The 13,327-nt window shown below is 40.0% G+C and overlaps 1 protein-coding gene across 1 annotated transcript in view; it reads right to left on the reverse strand.

The window, feature by feature from the left end:
* Positions 1–1,422: 1,422 nt before the first annotated feature.
* Positions 1,423–13,327, reverse strand: part of suclg2 (succinate-CoA ligase GDP-forming subunit beta) — a 91,927-nt gene continuing 80,022 nt past the window's right edge. The window contains exons 10-11 of the mRNA XM_040115777.1: positions 10,681–10,801; positions 1,423–2,545 (exon numbers count right to left, since the gene is read on the reverse strand). Of these exons, the coding sequence (XP_039971711.1) occupies positions 2,433–2,545; positions 10,681–10,801 (234 nt within the window). The 3' untranslated portion in view covers positions 1,423–2,432. The remainder of the gene's footprint in view (positions 2,546–10,680; positions 10,802–13,327) is intronic.

Genomic DNA, 13,327 nt, shown 5'->3' on the forward strand with positions numbered 1-13,327 from the left:
GAGATGACTCTTGGTGATAGGGACGCTGAAAATTAATACACTCCAAATAAATCATAGTAGTTAGCCAACAATTTCACTTAATATCTCTTTCTCTACTTTGTGTCAAGGTTGCCAGTTAATACACAGCATGTCACTTCTAACTATATGAACAAGGATGTGTAGCAACCAAAGCAATTTCCAGAGGGCCTGTCTGGAGTCCCCTTGACTTTGTCCAATAGAAAAACAAGTTACTAGTGTTGAGAGACGAGCTCCACTTTGAGACAGAGACTCAGTTTTCTCTGAGTGTTCCTCTCTGGTGCATACAGGAGGGGGGAAAAAAAGTGCTGTGTGTGTGTGTGTGTGTGTGTGTGTGTGTGTGTGTGTGTCTTTCATAGAGGCAGCAGTCGATCCTGTGTCTGGGCGTCCTCTCAGATTGCCTGACAGATAATCCATCACACAGTCAGTGTGTCTGACAGGAAGAGGTCTCAGTCAACTGTCTCTCTCTGTGCCACTCGCATAGGGCCTACGAAGGACAGTCGCTCCTCTCAAGTCTCTCTTGGGACGACGTATGTTTGAGTTTGATTTGAATACTGAAGGTGGGCAATTTGAAGAGTTTAAGTCTGTGTACCAATCTGCAGATGATGAGCAAGGCACTAAGGAAAATGGTGTCAATTATATATGCTGTAGGGCAAAATATGGTATTTTGCATATTGTATATACATGAGCGAGTTCTCTTAGCTCGTTGGCAATCTTTTTACACTACTGCAGATGAATCCAAATCAATGTATTAATTATATAAGAAATAGAAAGATTTAAGACTTTGGTATTGGTATCACTTCATCCTTGCATAACCTTTCATTAAAAAGTTCTTAAACCACCAAATACTATGGATATGTTGTTTTAGTCTGTGGGTTGAATAAAAAAAGTAATCTATATAGAGTGATTCACCCTAGGCTGTAGGCAATTATAATGGGCATTTTTCATTATTTCCTAACATTTTATAGACAAAACAATTTATCAAATAACTGAAAAAAAAAAAAAACCATTTTAATTGTTAGTTGTGACCTTCATACTAAACATAAGTTGATCAAAGCAAAATCTTGGCTTAAAAGCAGAGGTAATGTTGGCAAAGATGACATGAATTACTTGGAATAAGCATCTACTATATATTTAAAGGTTACCTCAAGGCTGGACTGTGTTTTCATTTGCTCAGTTAGTCAATAGTGTGGGCCCAAAGGCACACACCTGTATAAACTGCCGAGGGTCTGCTTTCCCCCACTAACGTTACATCTATTCTGTGAAATTTGCTCTCTCCAGAAAAAGCCAGTAGAACTTGTGCAGTGACTGAATTTTTATTTCCTTGTCTCGTTTACTTTCCATCTGCTTCTGTCTTTTCCCCCTGGAGACTCTGATGTGAAGTGAACAAAAAAACCCCCACAAAACTTATCTTGAAATGCTTGTTTTTAATTTCTCAAATTATATACACAGTTTTTACACTGTATCCAAGATACCCTGTCAATATACATTCATGATACTAAAAAAAGTACTATTATATTTTATATTCTCAACATCTCTGTATGAAAGTATTGCTGGGACTGCAAGAGTTGCAAGATTGTTTAAAAAAACCCTTTAGCCTTCATGAAATAGGCAAAGATTTAAGCAGTTGTACATAGAGTGAACTAGCACTTTAAAAAATAAGACATGATGCACAAAATTCAAAGCATGGGTACTTCATCCACCTCATTTGTAACACAGATAAGGCATTGGATGGATTAATACATGTCCACTACCTTGGACAATAGTCACCACGAAAACAGGATGTTTGACCCAAAGTTAACTGCTGCCATTCATTTCAGCTGAATGCCAATAAATGATTTCACAGCAAGACTGGATGTGAGAATGGAAAAGGCCTCTCTAAATTAATATTCCATACAAATGCCATAACATACAGAGAGTGAGCAATGTCTTTCACCTTGGGAAATGGAATGCACAAATTTTTTGGCCCGACCTAATCTCTGAAAGAGGCCACTTGAGCTTTATGATGTTCTACAATACGATTATTTTCAAGTTACAGAGTGACCTGTCCCAATTGAAACGCATATAATAGAGAAAAAATAATGAAAGAAGTTAAAGTCAGCTAATTTGCACTGCAGAGGGAGATGAGTGTAAAATTTGAATTCCATAAGGCACTGAGGTGATACACCACCTCAGAACCTGTGGTATGGATACTTAATTGGCAATGAAAATATGATTTGGAAGCTAGTGTTTAAACAAAAAAGTAAAGCTCCACGAGAACAAAGGCTTGAAGTTCTGGAGGTCTGCATGTGTTAAAAAAAACAGAACAAAAAAAAACAAAACACAAAAAAGGCTGATGGTGATGACCTGAGGCTGTAATGAATGTTAGTGATGGGCGGACGGTGTGAAGAGTGCAGTGAGGTTACACTGATAGTTTTCTATTTCTTGATGGCGGCCACTGCTTTCTTGGCGGCGTCATCCAGGTTGTCTGCCGCTGTTATGGGTAGGCCGCTCTCGGTCAGAATCCTCTTGGCCTCATGGACGTTGGTGCCTGACAGACAGAAGAAAACACAAAAATGACAAAAACTGGCTGAACAAGGTTGAACCTGATCTACCATCTGCACTGATGTTAAAAACCACACTGTGTGAAAGACGAAGAGTTCCTTTGGAGGAATCACTCCGCACTCATGACAGATGGATGGAGTTATGGGTGAATGGCGGCAAATTCAACTGCTGATCCAAAAGCAGCTTTGTCTGCGAACAACATCAGGGAGGCAAAAGGGCAATTGGTGTGTTGTGTTTGCTTGTCTGTGTGTGTGTGCGCGCTCCCCCGGCTGCGCAGAGGTCAGGGGTAGCAGGTGCTGGGTGATACGGTGATGCCCACAACATGGTAGACCCCCAACCAAGCAGAGAGAGAGAGAGAGAGAGAGAGAGAGAGAGAGAGAGAGAGAGAGAGAGACACTCTGAGACACTGCACAAACCCTGAGGCTCTACACAGTCAACTGGCTGCCTCCCAGCACTGTGCACTGCACAGCCAAACACGAGCCTGACAAGCCTGTCACAACACAGGGCAGGGGGCACTGCATTGGACGGAAGGACACACTGAGGGAGAGGACAATGGTAGAGAGAGTGAGTCAATGAGAAGGGAGAGAGATGGCAATAGAGCAAAAGGCCAAATGAAGCAGACTCGCCCCCCCCCGCTGCTAAAACAACAAAGCCAGCTGTTTATGTGGCATTTACTGATTTCACGCATGAGTATGGACTAAAAGAAAAGGCCATTTACAGAATCTGTCTGATGTGGTAGCAGAAATTCTCTACTCTGTCGGGTGTGGGGACTTTCAGTTGTTTTTATTTTTCTACTTATTTTCCATTCTTTTCAAAATTTTCACCATTTACCACTGAAAAACTCAAACTGCATCATGTAACATGATTACTTTGTACTAGTGTGTAATTGAAACCACTAGTCTTTTCAATCGTCTTGGAAAAATCCATCAAACAAATACCCATTTTTTTCAAAACCATAATCCAGTTAGCAATTACTCGATTGACAGAAAATTATTAAGCAACAATTTACAGTTTTGAATTTCTTAAAAGTAAAAATGGCAAAAAGTTCACTGAGATGGAACGAGTGAACCAATTCTGGATATTTCTGTTATTGCCTGGTTTTATGAGTCCTTTATGACAGTAAACTGAATATCTTTGGGGTTTGGAGTGTTGGCAGTACAAAACAACACATCTGAAAAAGACACCGTGGGTAACGGACACACGTGACAGGAGCTTCCTACAATTTCTTGACATTTTATGGACCAAATGAGAAAATAATATGCTGATTATTCAAAAATGAAAATTATCATTAGATCCAGCTGTACATACCTGTACAATATTTACTGTTTGTGTGCCCTTAAAAATGTGTGAATCGATTACCACATATGTGCATTAGTGTCTCTGCATTCACTCTGACCAAATCTGTGTGTTAAATGTGTGGAAGTGTGAATGTGTTTGAGTGCGTGCGTGCTCATGCTCAGATGCTTACAGGTTGACCTTAGCTCTTCTAGCTGGTGTGTAATTAAGACTGCATGATACGTGAATTCTCCAGAGGCCCGGCCACCCTGATCAATAGACCTTTCATGAGGAATTCTATTACCAGCTCCACTTAACGCCTAATATTTCATCTCTTTTGTCCAGCCATTCCAAACACATTTCTGCAGACTCACACTCCAAACAATCAATTCTGAAATGTAATTAATTAGAATTAGAACAGGAAGAGACCTTGCTCTTGTTCATAGTGAGGAGAGAGGGGCAGTACTGTATGCTTTACATTTTATAGGCTGTCCCGTGAACTTCATTTGGATTTACAGATCCATATTATCACAATGACAGGCTTATCCCTCGGATGATCACAACAAAGTTGCGGCACAACAAACTTGAAACAACAGGAAATAAAACTCTGGGAGAAGCCGCCATATGTGCCAACAGCGAATACATAAAGCAAGAGATATTCTGAAAAGACAAATACACCTATGGAAAGTGTATATAGCACTGAAACAAAATAAAAGACACAGTTTGGCTATTTTGTCATTCCATAAATATTCATGAGCAGCTATAGCATGTGCAGCACTGTTGGGATAACCACATTTGTGTTGGGAGGGAACCACACATCTGTGAGAGTAAGAAATAAGACACATGCAATAACGTGGATCTTTTTATGCATAAGGGTGTGTGAATCTGTGTGTGTGTGTGTGTGTGTGTGTGTGTGTGTGTGTGTGTGTGTGAGCGAGCTGACTGCAGTTCCACTGTAAGTGGTGGGGAGCACTGATAGCTGGATACAACACCACTAGGTGTGTGTGAATGTGTGTGTGTGTGTATGCGGTGTATGCTAAGTATATGAATGTGTGTGTTCACCTGCAGCCACTAGGTGCTGCCAGAGACCTACTCACAACCTGGATAGGGAACATACAGTACACCACGGATCAGCCGCAACATTAAAACCAGTTACGCCTCAGCTAAGAGGGTTTAAACACACTGCTCAAGCCGTAACAACAAAAGACCAAGCAGCGCGCAGTATTTTGCCTTGAGATATATTGCTCCTTCACAACACATTTCTGTTGGATCTCCGCTCTAATTAGCAAGCTTACTTGTGAGTATTGTGAAAATGTCACTTTAATGTGTGAGTCAATTGCAGGCCACCATATTTCAACGGGACAATAAGGGTTGGGGCTGTGCCAAAGAGTAGCGCTGGAGGGATTCTGTTGCTGCTGCAGTTCCTACAATTGTGTTTAATTCTGTCTTAACAAGCTGAGTGTAGTGACGCTAAGATCTGATGATAGGAGAAGACTCTGCCATAGTCTTGGACCCAAAGAGTAACTCTGTAGTTCTAATTGTTCCCTGTGATGGGCATGAGAATGTGTGTTCTTGTACTGTATAATGTAAAAATTAAGAAAAGAAAGGATATAAAGCTTGATAACTTAGCTACAACTGTTTATGTCTTAGCTAGATGCTACTTTAGCTTGATGCATTTGCTCTTTGTTTTCTTGCATCAATTAAAGCGACACGTAATTTTTAAAAGAATAAATAAAACCATCCTCATTTTAAAAACGAAAATCTGAATTCATGAGCAATAAAATGCATCAGTTCTGTGTTCAATCAACTCAGGGGCTTTGCTGCTACCCCCTTACTTTTTCTGAGATGACCGGTAGCTCATGGTGGCTAATGTTAGTTAATGTTAATATTAGCTGCTAATAAACTTTAGCTAATTATTGCTGTGTAGCTGACATTACTGGGTCACCCTGCTGACTTTAAATCTATGTTTTGGTATTTACCTTGGGCCTTTTATACAGCAGGCATTGTCGCTTGTATTAGTAAGAAAAGCACAGGTTTTTACTAATCACATCGACAATGGCTCTGTGCTATTCAAGTGTCCCAGTAGGTCAGGACCGTGTGACGGTGAGCCAGCACGACAAATAACTGATCATCATTAATTTAATGATTTACACCTTTGCTTTTCCCACTGTGATGTGTCAAAATGTCTTCTGTGAAAAGGGCCCATTATTCTGTTATCCTTGTCACTTTTGGCCACAGTGGCTGGTTTTCAGAAAAACTAACATAGCCTTGAGTAAAGGACCTGTGCGGCAGTTTTTTTCATTAGGTTTTTGACAAAAAAGGGAAATAATAACGCTTCTCAAGAATTCAGTGTTGGAGACTTTCTTCTGAGCTTAATATTTGTGTCCGTGTAATGACGAATATTTTAAATAAACAATTTAAATTTGCATCATTTACATTGTTCTTTTTTTTTTGCATTTTGTTTAGCAGTACATTGTGGCAGCTCATGAATTTACTTAGAAAAGCTAGTTTGGAACAGATGGAGGAGCATCCTCATGTATCTGAAACATTTGTTGAGGCGCTCAGCCTCACTTCTGATATTCTCTTTCCACTGTTCTGTGATACCACCACTGACATCAAACTATACGGACAGTAGATGTATTAGTTGATGCAGAAGCAGATGATTTCACAAGCAGCTGATATGTGTAAAAAAAAAACAACAAAAAAAACCGAAACAGTCCATACAATCACTTAATATTGAACAAGAGAGATGCTACAGAAAATATCAGTTTGGTGTCTTGCTACCCGTTACCTCAAATAATTGGTGTAAAAACATTTTCTTTCATCACTGAATGTCATCATACTCACTCTGACTTTGATTGTTAATCCTCACAATAATCAGCACCAAACAGTGAGAGTTTTCCCTTCTCAGTCAAAAATGGATGAGCCCTGCTCCTCCCTCCCGCATCCTGTGTCATACATCAAATGCTTCTCATTTGAACGCTGAGCGGGATACTCCTGAACAGTGCAGACGGTTTTTTCTTTGGTGTGCTAGCCAGTCAATAATCAAAGTTTTCATGTTTCTTATGTTGTCTAGAGACACACACTATAGCTAAGTATATTAGATTTAAAGAGCATCACTGACACTAATAGTTTATAAGATTCATCTAGTTATTCAACTCTTCATCCATGTTGACTCATTGTACTAACGAATAACATCACTGATTTCAGAATTTGTAAATGTGAAGCAGGTGCACAGCATTCATTCTCATGAGTCATAAAGGCTATAGACAGTGTGTGTGTATTTTTATATATCTGTATGTTTGTGTGTCTGCATGTATATCTGTTTATGCGTATGGCTGCAGCAGATGGCTATTAAGCTATAATAACACTGTCAGGGCTGAACGAGGCATCTCAACCTTAATAGAGGACCTCACGTCTCTTTTTAATTAAATGTTGGAAAAAATGACCAGATCTCCTTTAAAGGAGAAAACAGCCTCCACTGGTTGACAGACAGTTGTGAAATGGCTCAGTAAATCAATAGGCCAGGGAACAGAGTTAAGCGAATGCAGTCACCTTTTTCCCTGGACCCCGAGGGCTATTTAAGGGGGATTTCTTCCTTAGTGGCAGACAGCATCATTACAGAACAAAACAGTCCATGTTCACACTGTGGCAAAAGGGGGCAGTACAGCACTTCCTCAGGTATCTCTTCTCATCATACTTAAACAAGTGTGTGTACAAGTGTCTATATTTCCCGTCTGTGCTGAATTTGCAATGGATGAAGATGAGTGCTACTTCTGCAGCTCACGAGCAGGATGTATTTTAGTTGGACTATCTATCAGCCCACAACCAATGCTTAATGCAAACCCTATCCACTGATTCCATCCTATCAGCATCTAGACCATGTGGCCCTTGTATTCCACATATGGGAATACATAACTCTCCACCAGTGCAATCAGCCTGGGCCTTTGAAAAGAGCCTTCCCAATTAAAAGTGTGCCAGTTAATCCATCCTGATCCCGTTGAAGAGCACTGGGCCGTTCTCACTGCCCTGCGGTCAGCCTAGCAAGCTGAGCTGATTGATTCTGAACCAATCTTCTCCACAAGACTGCAGCCCAGGATGTAATGACCAACAGCTAAAGCTTGGATTAGGTCTGGGCCAGGGAAACGTGGCTGTACCAACCACCAGCAGTGACCTTCCGGACTCCCCCTTTTTTGTTGGTCAGGTTGAATTCATTGGCCTAGTATGAGAAACGTGTAGTGACTAATTAAGGGCCTGTTTTGATTGCCAATCTAGTCGCTTCTAAAGTGACAGATTTCAGCAGCTGTGAACTCACTCTTCAGGTATAAGGCAAATTTAAATGTACTGTATGTTTAGCCGTGTGCTCCATGTGTGCGACATGACGACAGACGGTGTATATAAATTCTTGTACCTTGGGTATTTGAGCTGACACTAATGTCTGTTTGGTAACTTTGTGTGCAGTGGTACATTTTGGAATTTGGGTTTGTGCCGCATATCTATCCTTCTTATAGCTGCAGTTTTGGTTCAGGTGCAATGCTATTTCAGACAAAACACGCCTCACGAAATTTTTTAAAAGGGGAATAGTGAAAACAACATCATATATTCTTAAGGGATGTTGATTACAGTCAATCATCAGGAGGCACACACACTTCCATACATTTTTGTGCTGGATAATGTAAGCTATACAAGCAAAAAACAGAACACCCGTACTGCTATCTCATTCCCAGTTCTTTAACTCTCTGCATGGACTTTTTATGGACTTGATGCTGCATAAACCTTATAATATTTAAAATTTTGGTGTTCCAGTACACTTATAATGTTCAACATTTAATATTTACGGATATGTATACATATTCAATATCTGTATTTTTTAGTTTAAATTCTATTTGGACACATTCTAAGTGTACAGTCTTAAATAATTGAGTATTTTGGATTGGATAACATTGCATTAGGAATTACTGCTCATTTACTTTGTTAAATTTTGTATGGAAAACTAAATGACTTCTGGTAGACTGATTCCCAACAAAAATCAACCAGATCTTATGTTAATTCCTAATTGTATATTTTTCTAATAATTTTAAAATGTAATGCGCTGACATGAGTTCTAGTTCCTCTGAAATGTATGTCCTTTTTTGTGACAGAGAATCTGAATTTTTTTGCATTTATGCACTTTTAGTAGTCTAGTTTTTCAGATCAAAGTTATTCTAAGAATATTTTAATGTAATGCATTTATTTATGTAATGGTAATTCAATGTGGATTTAATTTTATATGCATGGTGTGTAACCACACAATGTTTGTAGTAGTGAAATAATCAGCCATGATATTTTCACATTTATATAGGAAATTTTCCAATCTGCAAATGATGTGCGTTGTATCATCACAGTTGTCTATAGATACAAGGTTGTTCAGAGCTTCACCTTTACCTGAGGAAAACCATTTGTGGTCGAAAGGTTGTCGAGTCTGTGCAGAACTAATGAAGAACTGTGAAAAAGATGGCAGTGTGCAGGTACTTTTTTCAGTTTGATTTTGATCACTGACCCAATTTATTTCCTGATCTTTGCTTAATTAATCTGTCTACATGTAGGTGTGTATGTGCTAACAGGTCTTATCTGACTGAGAACAAAACCTTTAGATGTAAATATGACAATTTAACTTTTCCCAACCTACTGTGCTCTGTAAAGCTATGTCAATACTGCACTACAGTACCTACGTACACATTGGGGTTCCACAAACAGCTTACACGCCCTGACCTACAAACCATATTAGCAGAGTGTGTGAGGACATACAGTATGAAGTGCTGCGGGCTAACGCACACGCACGCACGCACGCACACGCACGCATACGTGCACACACACCTCCCTTCTCTATGCTCTGGACACCACTCAGCAGGAACCTGACAATTAAGCTAACCACCAAATGGCCCCACGCCCCTGGGAATCCCACATACACATACAAAAACACACACACAGCTGAACAGATTTCATTAGCATACAGTTGAGAGGTGAGCCAATCAGTGCCATCTCTACTGTTACTCCGACTAGAGCTAATGTTGGGTGCAGCAGAATGTGACACATATGAGAAATGAACTGCTGTTCTTACTGGGATACAATGAAGATGGATAGGCTCCAGAGAGTAACAACAGCAATAATAAAATGGCTCCAAAGTTTGAATCAGGGTGGGAAAATGGTACTTTAAATCCTGCTGTTCAACAATTACACTTAAGTGGTAATATACTGTATACATTTGTTACTTCAAAACAGTAAATAAACACATTTGAAATTAGATACAACTAGCTATGTCATCAGTCATTATTGGCCTGTGCTTGTATGCAGCTAGTAGCCATATAGGTTGTGTTTATGGAGCTACTGGCCACAGTTCAGGAAAGTCACAGTGATAACATGAGTTATAGTAAAAGACCCATTTGAAGACAAGGTGGAAAAAAAATCACTGTCTCTATAAACATTCATTAGAGTTTGGCTGACCCACAGTCTATTTGCATGATGTCAATGCTGTCCTTAGAGATTTTAGTTAAACCTCAGCTCAAGATGTCCAACATTTCAAAGCAAATAGCTCTTCAAGATGGTGGAGGTGTGAACTTGGTTGCATACTGTGGCTTTAAGGCCACTGTCATTATCCAGCATCATGAAATCCTCATTAAGGTCAAGTGCTTTCAGGCTATATGGAGGTCAATCGTCTGTAATTCTGAGAGGGATGATGCACATGCGTGTATTGTGTGACTGGGAGTGTCAGCTGGCACCAGCTTACTAAAAGGGTCAAAGAGGCCGACCCTGGATTTCTTTCTGTGTGTGTGAGTGTGTGTGCATCTAGTGGTGCTGTTTTCCTACCTTCAAGCCTGACCACCAACGGCACATTCAGCTTCAGCTCTCGACAGGCCTTGGTGATGCCATTGGCGATGATTGCACAGTTGACAATCCCACCAAAAATGTTGACCAGGATGGCCTCCACCTGTGAAAGAAGAGACAAAGAAAGGATTTAACACACTTGTGGCCAAAATGCAAACTCAATAATAAGGAGATGGTTATATATTTTTTCCTATTTGCCATCTGCATATCAGAGCAGAGCGGTAGTGCTAAAACACAATCTATCACCGTATATATTTTAACACGTTGCAAAATCCAAGAAGCACCGTTCAAAAGATGTACAAAAGATGTCAATGATTGGCAAAAATCTTTACAAAATTCTCAGTGACATTTACAGTTTACCGTATATGTCCAATATAGCTATAAACACTCTTTACCACATTAGTGCAAAACTGTTTAAAGAGGAAAACATTCAGTAGAACAGCCTCACCACAAACTTTTTGTACAGTAGGTCATGCACCCTGAGGTGATACAACACTGTCACAATGGATGCAGAATAAAGCGATATATTGTTGGAGTTCAGTGGCCAGGCAACACTGGAGCCACATAATAAAGCAGTATTTCAATGGGAAGTGTTGACAAGGCAAACAACAGAGGCTGCACACCTGGCTGGTTTTCAAACCATCTTATGTAGTGGAGCCATGTATCATATTTAGCCTTTAAAACTGATTTAAATACCATGTGTGGTGAAAAATCAGACTGCCTAGTAAAGAATAAAAGAATCAAGTACATACACAGTCGTCAGCGGATCGAATGGTCAGTTTCCACCCTGCTAGTAACCTTGTAATTAAAATTTACTTGCTATCTAAGTCCACGTTTCCCAGCTATCAATTACAAACCTTTGAGTTTTGAACACGCCGAGTTGTGCCAAACAACCTCACCGTCCGTATTATGTTAACTTTAGCTGCAGTTTCTTTGCAAAGGATATCTTCAACTTTCTCGCAAAATGAGCTCAAAACTGATATCACTTAGTACTGAAGCAAGGCAGCTAGTGTGTGTGTTTGTGTGATTGCACTAACAATCTAGCACTTGGTAATTACCCTGGCTAGCTCAGTGGAAAAGTAGACTGAGAGCACACAGGATTAATCCTCCATGTTTGTTTATAATCACTGCTAATCTGTTAGCGCCGATTTGGATGAGCAGCTTGTGGGTGTGTGCGTGCTTGTCTGCGTGCCTGTTGTGAATGTGTATGTTTTGATTGTGTGGTAATGATGTTTACAGGGAGAGAAGATCAAGGACTTGGATAGCTATCAGAGCGACAGCCATGGCATTGTCCTCTACATGCTATCCAAATGAGCCTCTCCTTATAGAAAGCAGAAAGTGACACAAGACCAGGGGAGAGCTCCAAAGCAAAAACAGATGTTGGCAATAGCATAAAGATTCAGATGCCATGCGAAGAACTGAGCAAGCTGTTAGGTCAACACAGAGAACTGTTTCGTGCTGATTAAGTATATCATGCAGGGATGTGACCAGGACAACAAAAAACAAGGGGGAAAAGGCAGGAAAACAGTAGCCGCAAAATGCAACTGAACAAGTCACAGACATGATGAGGTGTTCTGATATAGTATATTAAAGTAATGGATGAGGTGGGTGAGAAGAACGGCAGGAATTTTTTGTCTATAGCAAGACACATCTGAGTGCGTTATACAAGGGCCACTAACCAAAGTAAAATGGTAGTGTTTTCAAATTTATTATCATTATTATTATTATATTTATTATTATATTATCAATCCTATGACCTTTTGTTGCAATCAATTTAAACTAGCTTAGGCGAATTTCATCAGTAAGTTAATATATGATTGTCACAATGGTTGCTTGCAGTTTACTATATGCACTGTGCTCATGCACACTAAGAACTAAACTCTTGAACAAAATAATGTTTCAAGTGTCCTGATACAAGATTTTAAGAAAGAGCTGCCAGCAAATCATTGTATAATTTTCGATCATATGGGAGTCATTATTCACAGAATGCAATCTCAAGGGAGCAGAGGCTGAGATATCTTGACGTTTAGTCCCTAGTATGGGTCAAGCTCCAAAAACACTATATCCTACATTTCCCACAATACAATACAACAGCATCTTTCGCAGGATCCTCCCTGCCTGGTAAATGCTTATATACTTCAAGCTCCACGTCCTAATGTTAAAAAATCAGAAGTCACAAGCCCAACCTGAGATCACCCTGATCAGATCATTAGTGACAATTAAACTGATTTTCATGTGTAAAAATTGGTGCAATGCCCCTTTATTATAAAGTGGCTATTAATAGGAGAGTTCAAGCCTCAAGGTATCCATGTTGTTCATCACTGTCTTTAGGAGTGATATTACACCATTGATTGGATGCTGCTTCCAACACACACTCACCACACACTGATGTGTACGACTGGCACGTGTTGACTGGCAAACCCAGCAGGCATGACCATGGGTGATCACAGCTTCAAGGTGCATAGTCAGTCAGTGAAAAGGATTCATCAGAGTTCAGCAGTTTGAGACAGGCAGATGCAAAGAAAGAGGTTTGAAATGAGGCTGGCTTGTTGGTTCTCAAACCTCAGACATATATCGAACAGTTTTTCTGACAACCCCTCAGGTGTGATCGCACGCACGCACGCACGCA

Source organism: Xiphias gladius, chromosome 21 (genome assembly GCF_016859285.1).
Source record: "Xiphias gladius isolate SHS-SW01 ecotype Sanya breed wild chromosome 21, ASM1685928v1, whole genome shotgun sequence".
Taxonomy (NCBI): domain Eukaryota; kingdom Metazoa; phylum Chordata; class Actinopteri; order Istiophoriformes; family Xiphiidae; genus Xiphias; species Xiphias gladius.